The sequence below is a fragment of the Aethina tumida genome, chromosome 2, assembly GCF_024364675.1.
Source record: "Aethina tumida isolate Nest 87 chromosome 2, icAetTumi1.1, whole genome shotgun sequence".
Classification (NCBI taxonomy): domain Eukaryota; kingdom Metazoa; phylum Arthropoda; class Insecta; order Coleoptera; family Nitidulidae; genus Aethina; species Aethina tumida.
This window is the reverse complement of record NC_065436.1, coordinates 16,462,557-16,483,039: the sequence shown is the minus strand read 5'-3', so window position 1 is coordinate 16,483,039 and position 20,483 is coordinate 16,462,557. Positions and strand designations below refer to the sequence as shown.

Here is a 20,483-nt window from a genome sequence, read left to right as displayed (position 1 = left end):
AAATAGACACTTCTTGGCATTTTTAGCTTTAAGAAACGATGTCGGACACAGAAATAAATTATAAAATCAATTGTATTGAATATAGGGTTTGGTTACTTTACTTATGAACTCGTACTACGTAAATAAAGATATCCGTATATAAATTGAGGTACGAAATGCTTAGACACTTATTAATTATAAAATTAATTTAAATTAAAAAGAATTGTTCTTTTAATAAAATGATTATGTTTTTTAATTTGTTGCTCTACATATGAGCGATAGTATCTATAAAATATTACCTTTTACTTTTTGTTGTAATAATGGTGGATGCGCCAATTTAATATTACTTCTATGTACAGTATATTCTTTCCACAATTATTCATTTTGTGTCTAAATTATAATAATTTCTAATTAAATTAAATTAAACAAAACAAATACTGGTCATAGAAATTGCACACATTTAAAAAATATATACATTTATTAAATACATAACGAAAAAATATATAAATAAAAAAAAGATTTTTAATATGTTGTTCTTCAATTAATAACCATGATTCATCCAAATTTGATGGAACTCCATGTCGTTCCATAAGTTTTTAGTTGGTTTTAGATACTGTATTCTGGTAAATCGAATGCTTCAACATCTTTAAACTAATTTTGAACAATATTGGATGCATGCTGGCAAATTATCATTGAAAAATGGTTCCATTAGATTTCTTATAATATATTTAAAGGTTTATGTTACCAATAATTTTCTGTAATGGTACTATAACATGTCAAGAAACCTATATTTCGTTTACCGTCTTTCAAAATACTTGTAGCATATCTAGAATCCAAATTTGGGACAACGACGAATGTATTGTTTATCATTTGATCATATTCCATTGAATTAAGACACTTCACCCCAATGTACTCTCCGCTTAAATTCTGGAGGATAATTAATATATTTTTTACGAACTTATTCCAATATTCTTTTTCGATACCAGTAATTTATTTACAGAAATATATCCTTGCTAGTTTTGTTCATTTATTTAATCTCAGACAAGACTCAATTAATTCATTTTTTTTGGCCAGTATTTCGTTTATTGATTCTTCCAATTTGTCTGTATATAAAGCGAGTTGGTTTTTTGTTAGGTCGCTTTCTTATTGAATTTTCAATTGGGTGCGTTGTTTTTTATTTATTTGTAACTTTGTAAACCATTTTTAGCATTTTAAGCTTTTATTAAGGTCAGTAATATTATTTTCTTTTGAGAGCAATGTTATTTACTTCCCATTGAAAGTGAGTTATTTAATAAAATAATATATATTTAACTAACAATGAATTTTTACTATGAAGACTGTTACTAAATATATTTGAATGTGGTATTTCTTTGATCAACCAAATCAGACTAATTTGAGTTTAAAGTAAACGTCGTTTTTAAGAAAGCAAAGAAACGTATAGAATATTAAATTTCGTGTAATTTTAAATTTTGAGGTATTCCTCAGACCACCAGTGAATATATTTTAACTTACCATTTAACAATAAACAGTTTTTCTGTTTACTTCATTGGATGAATTTAAACAATGCAAACGTTTTAATTATTTGTTACAACCTAATGACGATCTCGCAATGTATAACTAATTATGATTAACTCCTGGAAGTCTCTGCAGGGATGAGTATGAGCAGAAGCTTAACTCTTGATTAGAACCTAGTGTGCTTAGGTATCCTTCAACATATGATTGATGAGACTGCATGTCTGCTACACGTCCATCGTCTAAATTGCCCCAGTCACTCCATTTTAACTTTTAATAACTTACATCGTTATGACACTCTTAACAAAAGATTGATCTTAACTTGGCTCTCATCGTATCGCTCACGTCTTGTTAGGCAACGTTACACGGCTTACCTCAAATAAGCAGCGATTTTCGAAAATTAACAATTCATTATTAATAGCGTCTTCAATTTTATAAAGGGGACGTCAAAAATATTCATCCCTCACTTGGTGTTTGAAAATCTTTCGGAAGAGTATTTTTGATTGTCATACACTTAAAAAATTCGAGGATTAAATCGCAAATCAATTTCCGAAGCGGCAAATATGAATAAATAATACATGTTAACAGATTTGACTGTAGAAATAAAACCCTATTATAAAGGGAAGTGCCTAAGCGTGTACCGTTCGAAGCTGATTGAATATTTATAACTTTTTTGCAGAGACTAAATTTTTAATTACAACAGAAAAAAATATGCGCAAACTAAATTATACACAATTTGGTTTGAATAAAGCAGGACTAAACGTTTCCACCAATAAATATTTTACATTAACATCAAAGTTTCACCATGCTGTATATAATGAATGTAATAATAAATAAATTTAAATCCAGTAATTTATATTTTGAAAAACGATAAAATTGTAAAATAATCAACGAAACATAAAAATCGTGTTTGCAATGTTCACAACACAACACAATAATAATATGTAACGTGACATCTCTGAATTTCAGCGATATTGTTTAATTTGTAAACAATCGACGTTTCGGGAAATTGAAATTTATGTGGACGACAAAATTGCAGTACCTACCATACGCACGAGTGTTTGATGAAAATCATAAAGCCCAGGCATAATAACATTTATGTTGTACGTTTCGGTATAATGAATTGGATTTTAGGTATAAATTCATGAAATCTAATTAACATCTATTGTCGCCGTATTGAATTGAAATGAAGATTCGTAAATCCCGTTTCGTGCCTCCGACATTGAGAGCAGCTGGGAAATTGGTTCATCCTCTTGACTGAAGAGTTTTAACAGTCAACATTCCTACAATGTGACCCGGACGAGGATACTCACAGAGCACAACTATTTCTAAACCAATCACTGTTTGCACGAGTACAAACCTGCTTTTGTTCTACGTCCGCTTGATTTGTTTTGTTATTGTAATGGAATAAGCGGCATAAGTGGTTTTTAATTGATCAACGGGCTGTCATGCTGAAATTATATTTTAAGGATTACTTCAATGTTTAATTGTAAATTGTTTTTGAAACTTTTGTCGTTTAATTGGGTCAACGAAGACCGCTGATTAATGGGATCACTTCTCTTTATTTTATTTAAAAAAATACCTACTATATTTTGAAAATTTTATAATTTTTAATTATTGAAGTATTTGTATATACTTCATAATGTATTGCTTCAATGTTTACATTTTAAATACAGTTTTCAATACACACTTTATACATTTTATTATATTTTTATATACTGCAATTTTACTCTGTTTTTCACAATTTCGGAACTTTTCTACAATTTGTTGTTTAATTTGTATCGTTAAATGGACACTTCTACACATTTTTAGCTTTAAGGAACGACGTCGGACACAGAAATAAATTATAAAATAAATTGTATTGAATATAGGGTTTGGTTGCTTTACTTATGAACTCTTAATCTCTTTTAATTTGTTGTTGTTGTACTATTTCATATTTGTTTCATTTTGTAAGTTGTAGCATAACTTTTGAATAGACAACCATCTAAATTTTACTTCCTTTTCAATATCTAAATTAAAATAATTTGGTCGATAAAATGGTCCAAATACCCCTAAGTAATTAAGACAAATTAATGATTGAATATTGGACGTCTTAGCTTCATCTTTATACAAATAGTGTGGGTCATTTAAAGTGAAAAAAATTAAATTAAATTTTTTATTAACACCATCTTAATGAATAATAGTTCAAAAGACAGACAAGAAGGAATTCCATGGATGCCATAAAAATTGTTTTCTGCATTATACGATCAAAGTCTTTCATATTATCTGTTATCATTGATAAAATTGATTAGGGCATTTTCAACGAATACAATAAGTTCTCAATGAGTTTAGTGCCTGTTAAAATATCTTTAAAAGTCTGCAGCTGAGAAGTGAAAATGAAAGAAAATGAATTTGTGGTCTTGTAGGCATTTAAATTATTAAATTGTTTGAGAAAACGAATGCGTTAGGTCATTATTTGATATTCTCAGATATTTTTGACACTTTATATTATGCTATAATTTACAGGAAGAAAAAAGATTGATTAATGTGATTATTAGCACTGTCACAAATAGACAGATTTATATGTAATAATTTTTATGTTTTTTTCCCACTTTGTAGAAAGTTATATTCATTTTTTTTTTTGTAAAGAATAAAACAATCAATTTTTCTTATTTTTTATTATAAAAATAGTTGAAGGTTGGGTGATATTGAAACCATTTTTCATGTCCAACATTGATTCATTTAATGTCAAAGTTTTGAGCTATTACTTATTAAAATCGACTTATAAATAAAAATGTTAAAAAAGGGTGTTTCAATTTTAAAAGGGTAAGACCGAATGTGTCCAAGTTATTTCAAGTATTCAATTATTTACACTTTTAAATTTTGATATAAATCTTAAAGACATTTTAACAAGTAATTTGAATACTTAATCATTTATCGTTATTCTGAAATGTCTGAGAGAAGGGAACGCAACTTAAAACTAAATCAGTAAAAAAACGTTGTCAGGCATCAATGCAAATAAATTCTCATTTGTTCCAAACACAAACAAAATGACGTGTCCATATATGTATGTGCATTTGTGGTGGTACAGTAATTGACAGGCTTTTGAAAGAATTTGCTGGTTGTCGTGTAAAAATGTAAAATCTATGGAGCATAATGGTGTGGAGTTAGAGCAATCATGTCTGGAAAACATCAAAATATAGCGATAAAGCTGCAATGGGACGTTTCACGCTTTCGACATAAATCTAGTGTACTCCCAGGGGATCCCAGAATCCTCTTAGTGGAACGCGTGTGTGGGTTCCCCATGGATCTTCCTTACGCGTAGGGGATTACATGCTGCACATATTCAGCCTCCGGTGGCTTTCTCCTAGTGATACCTATTGATAAATTAGAGGATTTACCTTGGACGCAATTTACTTTTTTTTCTAAAATTTTGTTGCTAATTTATTTGAGTAAGTTTCATGTGAAATTCAATTTCCGCCTGCATCGAATTAGTTTATTTACATATAATTTTTATTCAATTTATATCCCAAATTTTACAATACAAACTTTCTCTTAATATTGGCTGATATCAATTTTCTATGGATTGTTACGAGTATTCCCAGAATACGTAGTGTCCAAAGCTCTATTCTTTAGAGTCACTTTTTTTGGTAATTTAAGATATTTCTGGTTTTACTTATTATGCAATTAGATCATTTGACATAATTTACTTTTTTCTGAAATTTCTTTACTACTTTATTTGAGTAAATTTCAATCTGAAACTAAATTTCTGTCTGCCTCGAATTAATTTATCCATTTATAATTTCCATTAAAGGTATTAGAGTATCTCAAATTTAACAATATAAAGTTTAATTAAATTATACAGGTAGATAAACAAAAACTGATTAAAGTGTTTAGAGCTCAATTTTTTCTGAGACATCTATGAAAACTGAACTATCAGATTTAATAATAGATAGATAATAGATAATTTAATTTATTTATGTTTTAAGAAGATATATTTTTCTAGATAAATGTTTTTGAAGTGAAAACTTCTTTAGCCGCGTTGGGTACTTTTTGGTAGGGTGAAATCTCGCGTCACCGACATGATATGGCAGTATATCTGTAGCTATACAGTTGACGTACAGTGCTGTGTATATCTTATAAGTAAAATTGAATAGATTTAGTGAAAAATTTATTTAAATATGTCCAATGATCGAAAACTTAGTACTACACAACATAAAACGACAATCGATACCGCTTTTATGCGATACTTAGATAAATTTGAATCAAACATTTTCATTTTAGAACAAAATGAAATAATTGAAAATAAATAAACTTTAAATTTTTTTATTACTAATTTGGGGCTTACGAATTTGTAATTTACGCATTTATAATTTGTGGCCTATTGATAAAAATTATCTATGTGTAACTAATAATAATTAGATGATTAAAAATAGATCAGATAATGAATATTAATTCAACCTAATTTAAAAATACACATAATCCTAATGAAACAAGATTTCTCATACTTTATAAATATTGTGTATATTTTAAGATCATACCCTTGCATAAAAATGAATTCAGGGTTGATTTCTAAAATTAAATAAAAATTGGCTCATTCGTTCCCACCTCTTCGAAAGTTATTAATACTTTTCGGATGAGGAAAAGTAGATACGGTGAGAAAATGTCAGCTCCACCACTGCTAGTGTCGCGTGCTGCCGTTATATTACACTGACAGAGCATTCATCACCACTCCCGTCCGCTCACCGGCTTGCACCGGGTTCACTAATTGTGTTTTATGACGGAGACCAACCCACCAATTTTTCTGCTCTATAATCAAAGTTTAAATGTGCACAGAATTTCGATACAAACCACGATTATTATGCTCACTATAACCGGGATATATTTCAAGTGGTGCTATTAGCGAATAGAAATCTTTTCCTAGCACAAAACTCTTCCTTATGTTAAGTCCTTGCACTTTCGTGTTACATATATGTTTTGAATTTGAATTTATCAATTAAGATACGTCATATAATATACAAAGTTTTAAATGATTTTCCAGTGAATATTAAACTAAATACTACTAAACAGATTTTATCGTTCAGTGTAATCTGAACATGATGAGTAAACGTTTGGGAAATTAAAACAATAGCCCGAGTGAACGAAGGATGATACAGCTATCTCTAATTTAATTAATTTTCCGAATTTAATTATATTACCATATAAATATGATATGGGTTAATGAAAATATTTTTAAACTTATTATAATCAAAACAACTTTTAATTAATGTGAATTTTAAAGTAATGTATAAAAAATGATTATTCACAAAAAATATCAAATAATAATAATAATAATATAATCACAAAAAATGAATAAAGTGTAAGTCTGAAGTCAATTTATTGATTAAAAAAATCGAAATGTTCAAATATGCATACATCACCTTGAGTGGATGTATACTTAAAATAGATGGACAAAATTTCATCATGCCATATTCGAAATCTAAAAATTTTTCGTTTTTCTCATATGTCTGTAATCTTTGGTCCAATCGTGTGCAAATTTGATGTGTATGCTTTTTTGCAATATGATAAAAAAGAACTTTTAAAATTCGGGGCTGTATTTGTGTTGGTTGATTATAAAAGTGTAAACGATTTTTTTTTAGTATTAAGAATCAAATAAAAAAGTACTTACTTACCGTTGGTGGCTAATTAGTTTATTTAGCAGGGGTGTCAAAATAAATAAAACAACATTGTACAATGGAGGACATATATTATTAATAACTAGTATATGATAAGAGATACTTTACATACATAGAGATAACATGGTCGTCAGCGTACTTGAAATAAAAGCCCTATTATATAAATCCCAAGGCAATTTCATACTTTTATACATGATTGTGTATGGTTGAGAACAATTGGTCATTCATACAGCTTAAGTTATACGTAGGGCAATTACTACTGAATCAAAAATTTTAAGGTCAACTCTTAAAAAAACATTGTCACCGAACATTTTCACGTAAATTAGGCAGTTCTAAAATAATTGCTTCATTAGTAACTGCCCTCTTATAATATATTTTTAAAATGAAAACAAAACAAAATTTGTAACAAAAACGTGTTTAAGTTTAATTTTTAAATTAAACTCATTTTAACAAATCATTTTAATAGAGTATATATTCAGTACACACATTTTATATAATTTTACATTTTAGGCAACAAATTTTTAGAGTTTTATATTTTTATTAAAAGTAAATTTGGTCTTAAAAATTTGCTAACTGCAAAATGCAAAGTGTTAGTAAATCCAAATCAAAAATTCAATTCAATATATCACAATATCGAAAATGTCACTATGTCGAGAAAACTAGATAAATTATCAAAATTAGACACAATTCACGAGTATGTTCATTATGTATGTATTCTAATAATTAATAAAAGAGTTTTCGGTGGGACACTTTATAAATGATTTCCTTCATCCATCTTAGTATAAATTGTTAATAATTTCCTTGCATTTTACTAATTTTATGGCAAATAGAAAAGTTTTTCCAATTTGTCGGTTTTAAATCGCCACAATCTGCACGGATTCCCAGATTTAGGTCTTGACACATTTCCAAAGAGGATGTCTGAGAATAAGTGAAATCTACAAGAAAACACTATTTCGCTCTTTTAGCTTTATAAATATCCACGTCAGTGTCATTTAGTAATTTACCAACACTCAATATACCTATATTATATAAATATATTCAACACAGCATTTCACTAACTATAAATACTACGTTTCTAGTTTCGTTTTTCACATATACAAGTAATCTTTAGGCCTCTATTAAATCCCAAAACATTAATTGTATAAGAAATATAGTCCTTAATTATAATTTTATGATATGTCAAATTGTTTTTTACATAAATATGTACAGGGGTAATCTAAATAGCAAATTTTTACTTCTCTATATTTCTCCTTTAATTTATTAAACAAACAAACTGTTTTAAAAAATAATTTTAACAATTTTAAATGTATAAATTGATATTTTCTTGATTGTACAAATAGATACCTCCTACCAAATTAACTGGAATCCAGCTACTTTGTATAATCCTATAGAAAAAACATAGAAGGAACATAAAATGTTGACTAGACAATATCAGTTCACAAAAAATATGTATTCTATTTTCCAATATTCCCTTTTAATAAACGCATACATGCTATTATTTTTTTATAGCTTATTTTTGCTAATAAAGGTTATTATTATGATAAATAAGTCATAAATTATATAGATATACCCATCATGCATTTGTGATAAGAATGAGAAGATAATATTCTGAAACTGAAATAATTTAAATAATTTACTAAGTTGTCATTAAATATTCATATTAAATAATTCTGTGTGGTGGCAAGAGAAAATTGGATTAACTAGTAGGTTTGACGTAAATTTTAATTGACATAAAACAAACAATCCATTTTATGGGTAATAATTACAATACCAATTCAAATTTCTTTCATGTTGTGGATTGATTGTTTTCAACAGAAAATCAATACCATGGTTTAAATTATTTGACACGAACGCAATTAATAAAAAAATCCATGAAACGAACACAAATAATTATAATTCACGAATCCGGGATTAAACAAGGTAGCATCAAAAAACAATAGCTGCTAATTAACTAAAACGTACCTTTTAAATTATGAATTTAGTCTATGCAGTTTGTGAACCGAAAAGGTAACTAATATGGTTCATGTTGCAATTTAGGGGAGAGCCTTGTATGCCCCTGAGGTTTCCAGGCGTCCCCGTGATCTGTGTGGGGCGCGACGGCGGCCAGGGGTGGCGGCGAAGATCCTGGCTGCGAGGCCGGTGCGCTGACAATGCTCAGGGCATGCATTATGCAGGTCTTGGCTGTGGGCTCCACGTCCATTAGGTCTTCCAGTTCTTTGTCGTTGCGAGAGTTGGCCGAGTCCGGCGTGCCGGTCAGCCCGTCACGGCCGTTTTCCATGAAGTCCGGTTCGTGATCGCCGTCTCCGTTCTCCTCCTCGCCGTCCAGGGTCGATTCGTTCTTGTTCTCCTGAAACAATTTGCATACGGTTAGCTATTGCCCGACACCCTGCACCAAATCGTTCGGTTGTGTGGAGAATTTGGGAAACATTAAGAGGATACTAAAAATATTGAACTATTTTTTAAGAGTTGTAGACGACTAAATGTTTTTTCCTTCACAAATTGATTCGAATAACTAATGTAAAAGATGATAATAGTATCTCTTCCATTAATATTTATTATTTTTCAAAAACATAAAGCATTTTAATAATATGTGGTCCATAGTTTGGGGTAATAGAGGGTAATAAATCAATATAATTTAACAAAAATATTAAATAAATTCAGTATCATTTTTTAAAGTAACTAATTGAACCTCCTCGTGAATGAGACACTTGTCTTGCCATTTGTCTAATGGGGTGGTCCATTACAACTCTTTACTAGTATTAATTAGCTTTTAAACAATTAAAAATTTTAGAATCAAACGAATAAACGAAGAGAGAATTAAATTTAAATTATTTTCTAAAAATAAATCATGCAAGATATTTGTGAATATAGTTGAAATTATTACAGGAAGGAATTTTCAGGCTTAAAGGCATCTCATGTCCCAGTTTCCAACGCAAAGTGGTAAACAGAAAACACGACGTACCACTAAATTCAAAATTAACTTACTTTTAACTGATTTGAATGAAAAATATGTGCCCTAATTTTCTAACAAGCTTTAATCTTTATTTTATTATTTTAATTAATTATTATTTTATTAAAATTGGTTGTGTAATATAAATACTTATACTAATAAATTAGATAAAAAAGTGGTAAAACAGAGAAATATTTGTATGTTGATAAATTGGGTTAACGCATTTTGATCTACTGTGCGTCGAGGATCTAGACAGACAAGGTTTAAGTAAACTGTTTTGGGGTTTTAGTTACGTGAATGGTTCTGAGGATGTTCATATGTAAATAAATTGTTGTTGAACTATTCAGACATTACTACATAAATTTGGCACGAGCTATTTACTATACTGAACATTTGTTTCCAACATTTCAAAGATAATTAAAAAGAAAATTATTTAAAAATGTCATTTATGACGTTCATATGTTATATTTGTGTCCTTGTCCGTAACAATTTAAACCGTAAAATTAACTGCAAGTATTATATGAAAATCCTATGTCTGCGAGGTGCAAAAATAGAACAATGAAAACTTAACACATTTAAAGTGTTTTATAGAGCAATAATTTAAGCGATGAATAATAATGCACCAAAGCTATGGAACTAAAATAATCGTCAGATTTGCATAACTTTTTCAGATGTTTTCCTTTTTATTTTATAACTGAAACAATTTGTTGTGATTTTATGATGTATAAAGAAAATGGCTTTAAGCGTAAAATTAATGGCTGCATGATTTGTGTAATAAAAATTAAACAACTGCAATGTTTTTTGACGAATAAAAATCAATTACTCCGACTGGCATATATACATATAATAATAGAAAATAAAACTCTGGAACGAATTATTTAAAAACTTAGTAGTTATTCCATATAGTTTCCATCAGGGGGATATTTTCGAATAGTTATTTCGCTTATTCGGTAAATACATTCTACGAAACTAAAACAATGTTATATTAAAATATTTAAAATGCACTCTACGAGATAAAATAATATGCAGCAATGGAGATATTCACAATTTAACGTTGGTGTTTATAGTGACAAGTTGAATAAACGTTTAGAATATTTCATTTAACCCAGATGGAATTACTAGAGGACTAATTGAAGTTTATGGTTTAAACTGTAGTTTCAGATCTAATATAAACTGAAGTTCAACCAAAATGGAGCTCTCGCCCAACCACATATGACTTTAAAGTATGCTATATGAAAATATTATCAATTTAAAGTAATTTAAAGTTAAAATATGCTAATGTAACGGTGAATATTTAGTATAGAATTGCATTTACCGTCCTCCTGCTTCTGCTCTAACGTGTATTTATATTTTATCATATTTATTAAATTGTAATATCAACAAACGAAACAAAATCATTTTTTAATTTTATAATAAAACAGAATGTTCTTGTCTATATATTTTTTTGCAGAACAAGATTAAAATTATAAATATTTACAAGAAAAAAATACGTATGTAAAATAATAAACTGTTTACCTCATTATGCAACATATTGTATATGTAAGAATAAAGCCAATTTGCTCCGGGGGGTACGGAATTTTGTAGAAGCCTCGTCGTGCGGATATCCTGACGAAAAGAAAGCCAATTTGAAATTATTTTTTTAAAATTTACACATACTTACTGTTATCTAAGAAGTCTATTTAAAAAAAATATGATAAATCGACTACTTGCAAAAGTGAGTATGTAGTTAAAATTTGTCGGATAACTTACGAAACACCATGTATAGAAGGTTAAAAAGAACGGTGTGCTAGAATTGGATTTGGCGGGCCAAAGCTTGTATAAATGAATTGAATTATTTTTTATCTCGTTTCCTGTTTTTCTATTACATTTTTTTAAATGGGTTTCTTATGCAAAATGTTTGTGAAACACCTTGTATAAGTGTATATACTTTATGATATTTTATATTTATAATATTCTTTATTATGTTATATACTTACTGAGACAGATTGAAGGAGGGTTACAAAAAATAGATAATATTTACTTATTTTTGTTCCCTGAAAAATTACAATTAAATACTTGTTTTTATGAAAAAAATTCTCTTAATCACGATTATTGAGTGTCATATTTTAGGCGTAATATGTAAATGATATCATTTACAGTGAATACAGCAGTTAATTGAAACCGAAACTGGAATCGGTTCAGATGGTTCAGAGTTTAATGACGGTTTGAGATATATTGTAAGTTAAACATATCAGTGTATAGAGATTGGATGGTAAGTGAGTCCACTAAAGGGTGGTGCAACATTTCCGTTGACTTTTTAAAGTTATTAAAATGTTTGGATAATGACATAATGGCTTTTTAAGCAACCAACAATTTAAATGACGTTAATAATCTTAGTTCCTCCTCCTAGTGTAAATTCTGTGTACTTGACTTTATTAAAATCCAGTGGACATGTCATTTACAGAAAACCACTAACTAGTTAATTTAAATTGAAACTGGAATAGTACAATTAATTTGAAACCTTCTAAACCTAAATATAAAGTTGTACAGTGTAAATGTCCGTAAATATAAATTGTGTTGTGTGAACTTTTTGAATTATTTGTTTTGGTTTCATAGAAATTTTAGTAATTAGTTTGTTAAATTCCATGTATTTGTTAAAAATAAGTATAATTTACAGTAAAGGGGGAGTAGGAGTAGTCGAATTACCTTAGGTACTTCAAAACATTGACTACCAAGGTTATATGACAACTTGAGATATTTCATATCACTCTATGTTTATATTAATAATCATATTCAAAATGATTTGTCAATACGAAGGGTGTTTAGCACATATGTAATAATGTAATAAGAGCATTTGACTGTTATATTAATTTAAAACAACAAATGTAAACTATTTTAATTTACTTCTCCTTGACAATTTTATCAAAATTTATCTTAACAAAATGTAGGTGCATTAAAATACATGTAAAATAAATTATTACAAGCGTAAATTGATAAAGACGTATAATTTGTAACAAACGTGCCGTGCTACATGAGATGCGTGAATTAAATTAGGAGTGGTTTAAAAAAATCATTAAGTCTTCTGTCACGGGAAAATAGTTTTAAACACAAACACGCACATCTTTGATTAATACTATGCTAAATATATCCTTACAACAGAATGAAACCAAATTAATCAAGAAAAACAACAATAAGTAGACACAACCATATAATGATGATAAAGAATATGTTCCTATTAATACGATAATATAATTTATGCCGTGACAATAAATTGTATTTAATTTGAAATATATCCTTACTGTATTAATATGTATTACCATTAGGTGTAATTATTTACTGAAGTGTCACATATTATCTATTAACTTATCACGATTACCCAATATTATTGCAATCAATACTATATGTCTCTTATCAGTCTGTCTGGGGGTCATTTATTTATTGAAAGTGGATATGCACACGCTATTTCTTCACAATTCCTACACAATCCATTAGTTCATTTGATACAAATGAAAGGCTCAATCATCAAGTCACAAACCTCCGGGGCATTTTTATCGGAAATTGCTTACTTATGGATAAAAACACTGTAGCTTCAATCAAATTAAAACATTTTTACTACCGTACTTTTCCTTTTTAAATTAAAATTCCCTATATGTTCACTTTATTCCGGCATTATCCCATTTATAATTATATATTTTGGATTGGGTAAAGATATCTTATATCTGTCAGAGTCAGTCCGTGATTGGTATTATTTGGTATATAATTTAATTTATATTATAAATATTTTATCATTTACTACACCACTATATATTATAATAAATTATCATCACATTGTTACATTTTAACATTTTTAACAAATTAATTTGTTAATGTAACAGTATGTTAATAATATTAAACTACAGCAAATCTCGTAACATCGGCCATCACAGTTAATTCCTGTTGATTTAGGTGCATTTTAGTATATGTCAGATTTATTGATATAAGATGGCGGTCCTGTGCAGCCATGTAATTATAGACAGAAGATAAACATCCTTTAAGCATAGATTCAACTGGCCAAGTGTGTTTAAGGATCAAGGTACGTCGTCTCGTCTTCACGCTAATTGTCAAGCTGACAACGAGAACGTCGTAAGTGGCTCCCCAGATACCATTACCAGGGAACGCATATTTCTCTCCGAGTTATCATAATTATTCCTCAAGCTTCCAGTTTACCAGGTGCAAGATAAGGATAATTGTCTTGTTGTATGTTTTGTCCTTGTTAAGACATGCAAATGGTTTCTAGGAAAGCCGATATTTTACACGTAGTGGCTGGTGTTTAAATGCAAATCTTTTGTTGGCACATCCATTTTAAAGTTTGGCCAAGGAAAAATAATTTAATGATATGTACGACTAAACGCTTCTTGCTACTTTAAATTTATACCCTTAAGGTGCATCATTTTCTAAAAGCATATCTAATCCGCATTCTAAAAATATCTAATGCCATCAATCAGATAAAAACTACAGATGATTCTTTAAGTTTCATTATCTCCTACACGATGTAGTTTCTCTTAGTGTATTAAAAATAAAAAAAAAAAAAATAAAATTGTCCATTCCCCACCGAAGCATTTAAAGGAAAAGTGAATAGAGTATACACTGACAAGAGATACGCGCGTGGAGCGGCGTGCATAATAGACAAACAAAAAGAACTGGTGAAACTGCACTTTATATTAACAATAAAAGAAATGCATGCATGCGTACAAACAAAGAATTTTAAACGAACCGTTTCAAAATTCCGGAAGAAAAAACATTAGTTTGCACAACGCGAATGAACTGTTTTTAAACAGAGCTAAGCTAAACATGCATTGGTTTCTTTGAGCCTTATCTATAACTCCCAGAAAGGTAAAACATAAAAGCCCCTTCTCTATTTACAGATTAGTTCATGATGGAACGTGCAGATGGCAACACGGACTGTAGATATCTAAGTGGCAATTTCCTTTTTTTGTTTTTAAGCGACTATGTAAATACGTCTTTAGTTCCTTTAAAGGCTGTTTAGATTTGGCCCTCTTTGTTTTCCAATTGAAAGGACTATACGGAATGAATTCCTAATTTATATTCGCGAAGAATTCGTTTAAAAGCTTTAAATGTGTTGCTAAGGGTTTGAACTTGCAGCTGACAGTAAGAACAATAACATCTCGAGATCTCGTCTTTATAATTCGAATTTGTAACAATATTACTTTAAGATGTTTATTTAAATTAGCGAATTGGTTTTTGTTGCCTTAGACGCCGAAATACAATGTTGAAGAGTGGAGAGTATAATTTATATCAGTAATTTCCATTTCATTTGTCATAAAAGGTCATATTTCAGAATATAATTACTTTATTTATAATGACTATATAATGGTTATTTTTTCAGGACTATAAGTTATTTTATAGAAAAATAATAATAAAAAACTAATTAACATGAAATAATAAAATATTAATTTTAAAAACTATGGAATGTATTATAAATTAAATTATAAATATATAATTTTTATGAAAATAATGTTCTAGGGATAAAGCAAAGCTCATATTTCAGTATACCATTACATCATTTAGTATGACTCTAAAATAGTTATTTTTTAGAAGATATAAGTATAAGATTTTATAAAAAATTTAGAAGAATAATTCCTCAAACAATTTTATATATTGTCCATATGAATGAGTAATATATATATAATTAGATAAATTTTATGGAGATATGTAAAAAAAAATTCTCTTCATTTATAGCACAAGATTGTATTTTAGAAAATATTGTCTGTAGAATGGTCATTATTTAGAGAATTATTATTTTATAAAATAATTTAAGAAAAATTCTTTAAAATTTGAAAATAATTAATGTATTATCACATTAAATAACAATATAGAAGGGAGAAACTTAAAAACACAGTATCTTTTAATTCATAAATGTTATTCATGGTAAAATAACTGTATAATGGTTATTTTTCAAGAATATAAGTTTTTCCTCAAAATTATAAACTATTTAAAATATTGTCCATATGAATGATTAATGAATTTTTATGAATTATAATTAAATATGTTTTATGGAGAAATAAAACATGGATAATTAATTTTCTCTTTATTTATTTCAGCTGTGTTTTAGAATATATTTACTTTATTTAGAATACCTGTAAAATGGAAGAATATATTATTTTATAAAATATTTAAGAAAATTTTAATATAATTATGTAAACTGTAGAAGAAGGAATCAAAAATTTATATAGAGTGTAGAATGTAGAATGTTCATTATTTATATAAAAAGTAGAGAATAGTAAATTCATAAAATTAAAAATTATTGACTCAATTATCGCCTAAAACAGTAATTTATATATTTTTTTCCAGAGATGATGTAAAAGTCACGAAAATCAGTTGCCAATAAACAAAATGCTAAAATTGCAGTTTAAAAATATTACGAACCTGGCCATAAAATTTTATTGAGTCTATATCGATGTATATTTACATTTATTTGGTTAAAAAATAGTTTAGTCGAGTAAATTATACAAAAATAAAGCGCATCGGTAAATATAAAAACGTCAGAAAGATTTAATAGTCAGACCAATGGTCCCTTTCACCACACTCGTTTCCAGAAATAAAAAATAATGTTTCATTCTATCTGACAGAACAAAATCCATTAATGAAACACGATGTTTACTTTAATTACTTCGCTTCCCGATGACACAAACGCAATCGTGGCATGCAAAAGCTCAGTCATTTTTGACAAATCAGTGATGAATATTTTCGACATGGGGCTTGGCCCCGCACAACAAAATAAGGCAGACAGGACAGAGACATCATACAATAGATTATACCCTATAGAAAATAGGCGTGCCCTATGATTACGAACACGAGCCTCTATAATTTATTACATGCCTGCGTTCTATTATCGTGTGTTGCAACTTTGGAAAAGAGAAAATTGCCAGATATTCGATCCTAATTGACAAATTAAATGTTGCCCCGTGAAAGAACACAATGAGTAATTACTTATGGGGTGAAATTTATGGGGCTATCTTTTTAACGCAGAATGATCGTGTTCGGTATCTGCATCGGTTTAATTTCCCTGCGTAGCCTTAATCGACAAGAACAAGTATATTGATTATTTGCAATCAACAGTTTTAAACAAGATTAATGCCTATGCTAACAATTGTACACTTACTTACTTTAAATAATGTCAGTTTTATTATAAATCTAAGAAATAAAGTGAATATACTTAATAGAATTGTCTACTTTAAATAATCATCTCATATTACAGGAATTAATTCGCGTCTAATGAATATTTATGTTTATAAGTAAAATGTTTTTCGTGAAATCACTAAAGAATATGATTAGGGAAATATATTTATCAGAATTAAGTGCATTAGAAGGTTACCGCGTGAAAAATTAGGGTAGAAGTTAATCAACATTAATTGCGCTCGCGGGTGCCATAATTTACAATACAGCTTGGAACAGACAAGATCATTTAACTTGAGGTACAAATTTATACTCCATTAGTAATAAAACTTTTACCCTTTCAACTCTCATATGGAGCCCTTTATTTATCAAATATGTAACGCATGTTGCCAAACAACATAATAATCACCATTATTATTGGCTAAAAATAAATAATGTAAACAACATTAGTTGCACCTAATGTTGTGTAAATATTAAATTTATCAAATATTTTTATTAATTTATAAAAAATATTCATTCCATTTTACCATTTTATTACAGTATACAAAATAGAATAGATCATGTGAGATAAAATGTGTCAACGAAATATTAATTGAATGTGTTCGCTGTAGGTTAAATGTTGTTAAAATTTGTCATGTTTATTTTGTAATATTCATGTATGTGAATAAAATAAACGTTAGAACATTTTAATATTTTTTATTGATGATGATGAATCCTAATAAATCCAATAATTCTTTCCAAAATCTCTCTTTAAATCAGTCTATTCATTTTCATGTAGATACGATCCTAATCCATGGCCATAATCGTGTCAAGTCTATTTTTCCATTTTTCTAAATCCTTTTTGTGAATTTGAACTGGTTCATCAAATACTAGAGGCTGCAGGTTTTTGTGTTTTAATCTGTTTTTGATGGTAAATTTGTAATCAGCAGTCGGGACTTCTTTATAACTTTCTAACACTACGTTTTCTTTCAGCGGTAATAAAGTATTGGAAGTATTAGTTAAAATAATATCGTCAAGAGAACAGGTAGTCCTTGGAGTTTCATCATTCTTTACAGAATCTTTAATTTCATTATTAACTTTATGATTTTCATTAAAGTTCTTGCTAATTATATTCACCATTGATTTGTTCCTAATTTGTTCAATTGAAGGGCGAATTTTCGATAAAGATACGTTTGTTGTGGGTAAATATGTTTGATTTGCATTTTTCTTCATCTCTTTTAATCTTTCTTGAAAATCATAACAGCCCGGAATTAAAACTCCATAATTTCCTACGCACTCATCTTTTTGTCCCTTGTCTTTCTGACATTTTGTATTGCATATTTCACGCATTATTATACGCCTTTCTTCTTTCACCTCTTCCAGCTGCTTTAAATAATCTTCTCTGTGCAATTTTAATTTTTGCAAGTATTTATCGTGCGTGCGCTGAATTAGTTTATTTTTGCTTTTTAAATCGGTTTCTTTTTGAATGTCGTTGAGCTTAGCTTTGTATTTTTCTTTGACGTTTTGAATATTCTTTCTGTGGACTGATCCAATATGTTGAATTTGTGAATGTAATTCCTTAATTTTGTTCTCAGCTTCATTTAATTTATTGTTAAATTTGTCAGGTGTGCTTGCACGTTTTTTCGAATCGGTCGTTGGTGTTACCTTTCCTTTGGATTTCGATTTTCTTACGTTAGAGTTAGTTCTGGTAGAATGTACTTGATTGGTTGAATCTGTAGCTAATTTCTTGTTTAATTCATATATTAATTTGATCAAGCACACATCTTGAAGCAATGTACATACAATGCGTTGAAAATTAGTGTCAACAAATAATTCCTCTAAAGATTTAATAGCGTGACCAGTAGTTACTCCAAAACCTCTAAATATGCTCTTATAAAGAGGAGCGGTATTATTTCTTACTGCTCTAATAGCGTCCATAAAGGTCTTTCTTTTATTACCTGATTGATTGATTTTGTCATTGAATTCTGTTGTGATATTTGAAAGTAAGTCTTCATTAAGTAATTCACCATTCGGCCCAGAACCATTTTTAATAATATCTGTCATGTTGCTGAGCATGTTTGAATTGTGGGCAATTTCCAAAACTTCTGACGATCTTGTGATATTTTTTATGACTTCATCCAAGTTTGATTCCTGCGACGTCATAATATTTACGTAATTATCTTGAACCTGTTCGTATTCGGTTTTGCTTACAGAAGATGGAAACATCATCATCAGCAAAGTTAAACCGGTTATAGTTAAAACAGAAGCAGCCAAAGATAAGATGCTGATTGTATCAGTCTTTGACAGTCTACTTTTGGCCTTCTTTTTTTTCCGTTGTTTCTTCGATTTAGAACGGTCCTCGTCGGAATCAAACGTTTGATAAAATTCATCAAACGTCAAAAAGCCATCACATGCTTTACCATTTTCAGATGTATTCTGCGCATTTGGCGAGTCCTGTGCCCTCAATTCCGTCAACGAACAGTGACTACTCGAACATGAATTTTCAATGAAGTCAATGTCACTTTCAGTTTCATTTTTTACGACTTCGTCAGGCAAATCTTTGGACTCCTTTAAGGACGAATCAATTATGGACCATGATGATTTAGTATCCACACTGGTATCACTCTCGCAATTTTTCGGCTCACACATAATTTTTTATCAATACTACAATCGAAATGATAAATGGAAAATGAATGATTTGTAAGCACTTTGTTTTACATTGCTATAACTACACTAAACACATTGACAAAACGAAAATGGAACGGAAATGTTTCATAGACAAATAACAAGTGGAAAGGAATGAAATTAAACTTTTTTTACCTTATCTGGTGTGTTGTCTCGTGGTGATAATGGTGGTGACGAGCAGTTTGCTATTGCAGGTACTCCTAGTTCATATATGTTTAACATATGTGCTGCTTGGGCGTGCACCATTAAGTCCCAGGCATTTTGAAAAGAGTCTTTGCATTGAACACACAGAAGTGATGCAGATGTGTTGTCATCCGTTGGTGATTCTAAAATAAACAAATTGTTATATTAATTATGGTCAATTTTCGGAACTAATATTTTATTAATTAGGACGAAGGATGAAGGGGTAAATTTAAAACCGTAAGAAAGGGTAGATATGGTAGCAGTAAATTACCTACGTACGTTATAATTTGGGTTAAAATATTTTATAATTAACCCTTAAATTGAATGAAAAGCCGTGGCAATAAACCAGGATTTTGAGAGATTAAGTGTTGGAAAATTTACGAAGG

General features: G+C 29.0%; 2 protein-coding genes across 5 annotated transcripts in view; one reads left to right on the top strand and one right to left on the bottom strand.

Moving 5' to 3' along the window:
- The window catches only part of LOC109597537 (putative protein tag-52), a 96,426-nt gene that overhangs the window by 23,601 nt on the left and 52,342 nt on the right, over window positions 1-20,483 (top strand). The gene's annotated exons all lie outside the window — the stretch shown is intronic.
- The window catches only part of LOC109597540 (heterogeneous nuclear ribonucleoprotein C), a 190,813-nt gene continuing 177,532 nt past the window's right edge, over window positions 7,203-20,483 (bottom strand). For 3 of the 4 annotated variants that reach the window (XM_049963507.1, XM_049963508.1, XM_049963509.1), the window contains 3 exons: window positions 20,050-20,240; window positions 11,611-11,700; window positions 7,203-9,492 (listed from right to left, as the gene is read on the bottom strand). In XM_049963507.1, the coding sequence (XP_049819464.1) occupies window positions 9,157-9,492; window positions 11,611-11,700; window positions 20,050-20,240 (617 nt within the window). In that variant the 3' untranslated portion in view covers window positions 7,203-9,156. The remainder of the gene's footprint in view (window positions 9,493-11,610; window positions 11,701-20,049; window positions 20,241-20,483) is intronic. The other variant, XM_049963510.1, reaches the window with a different exon arrangement.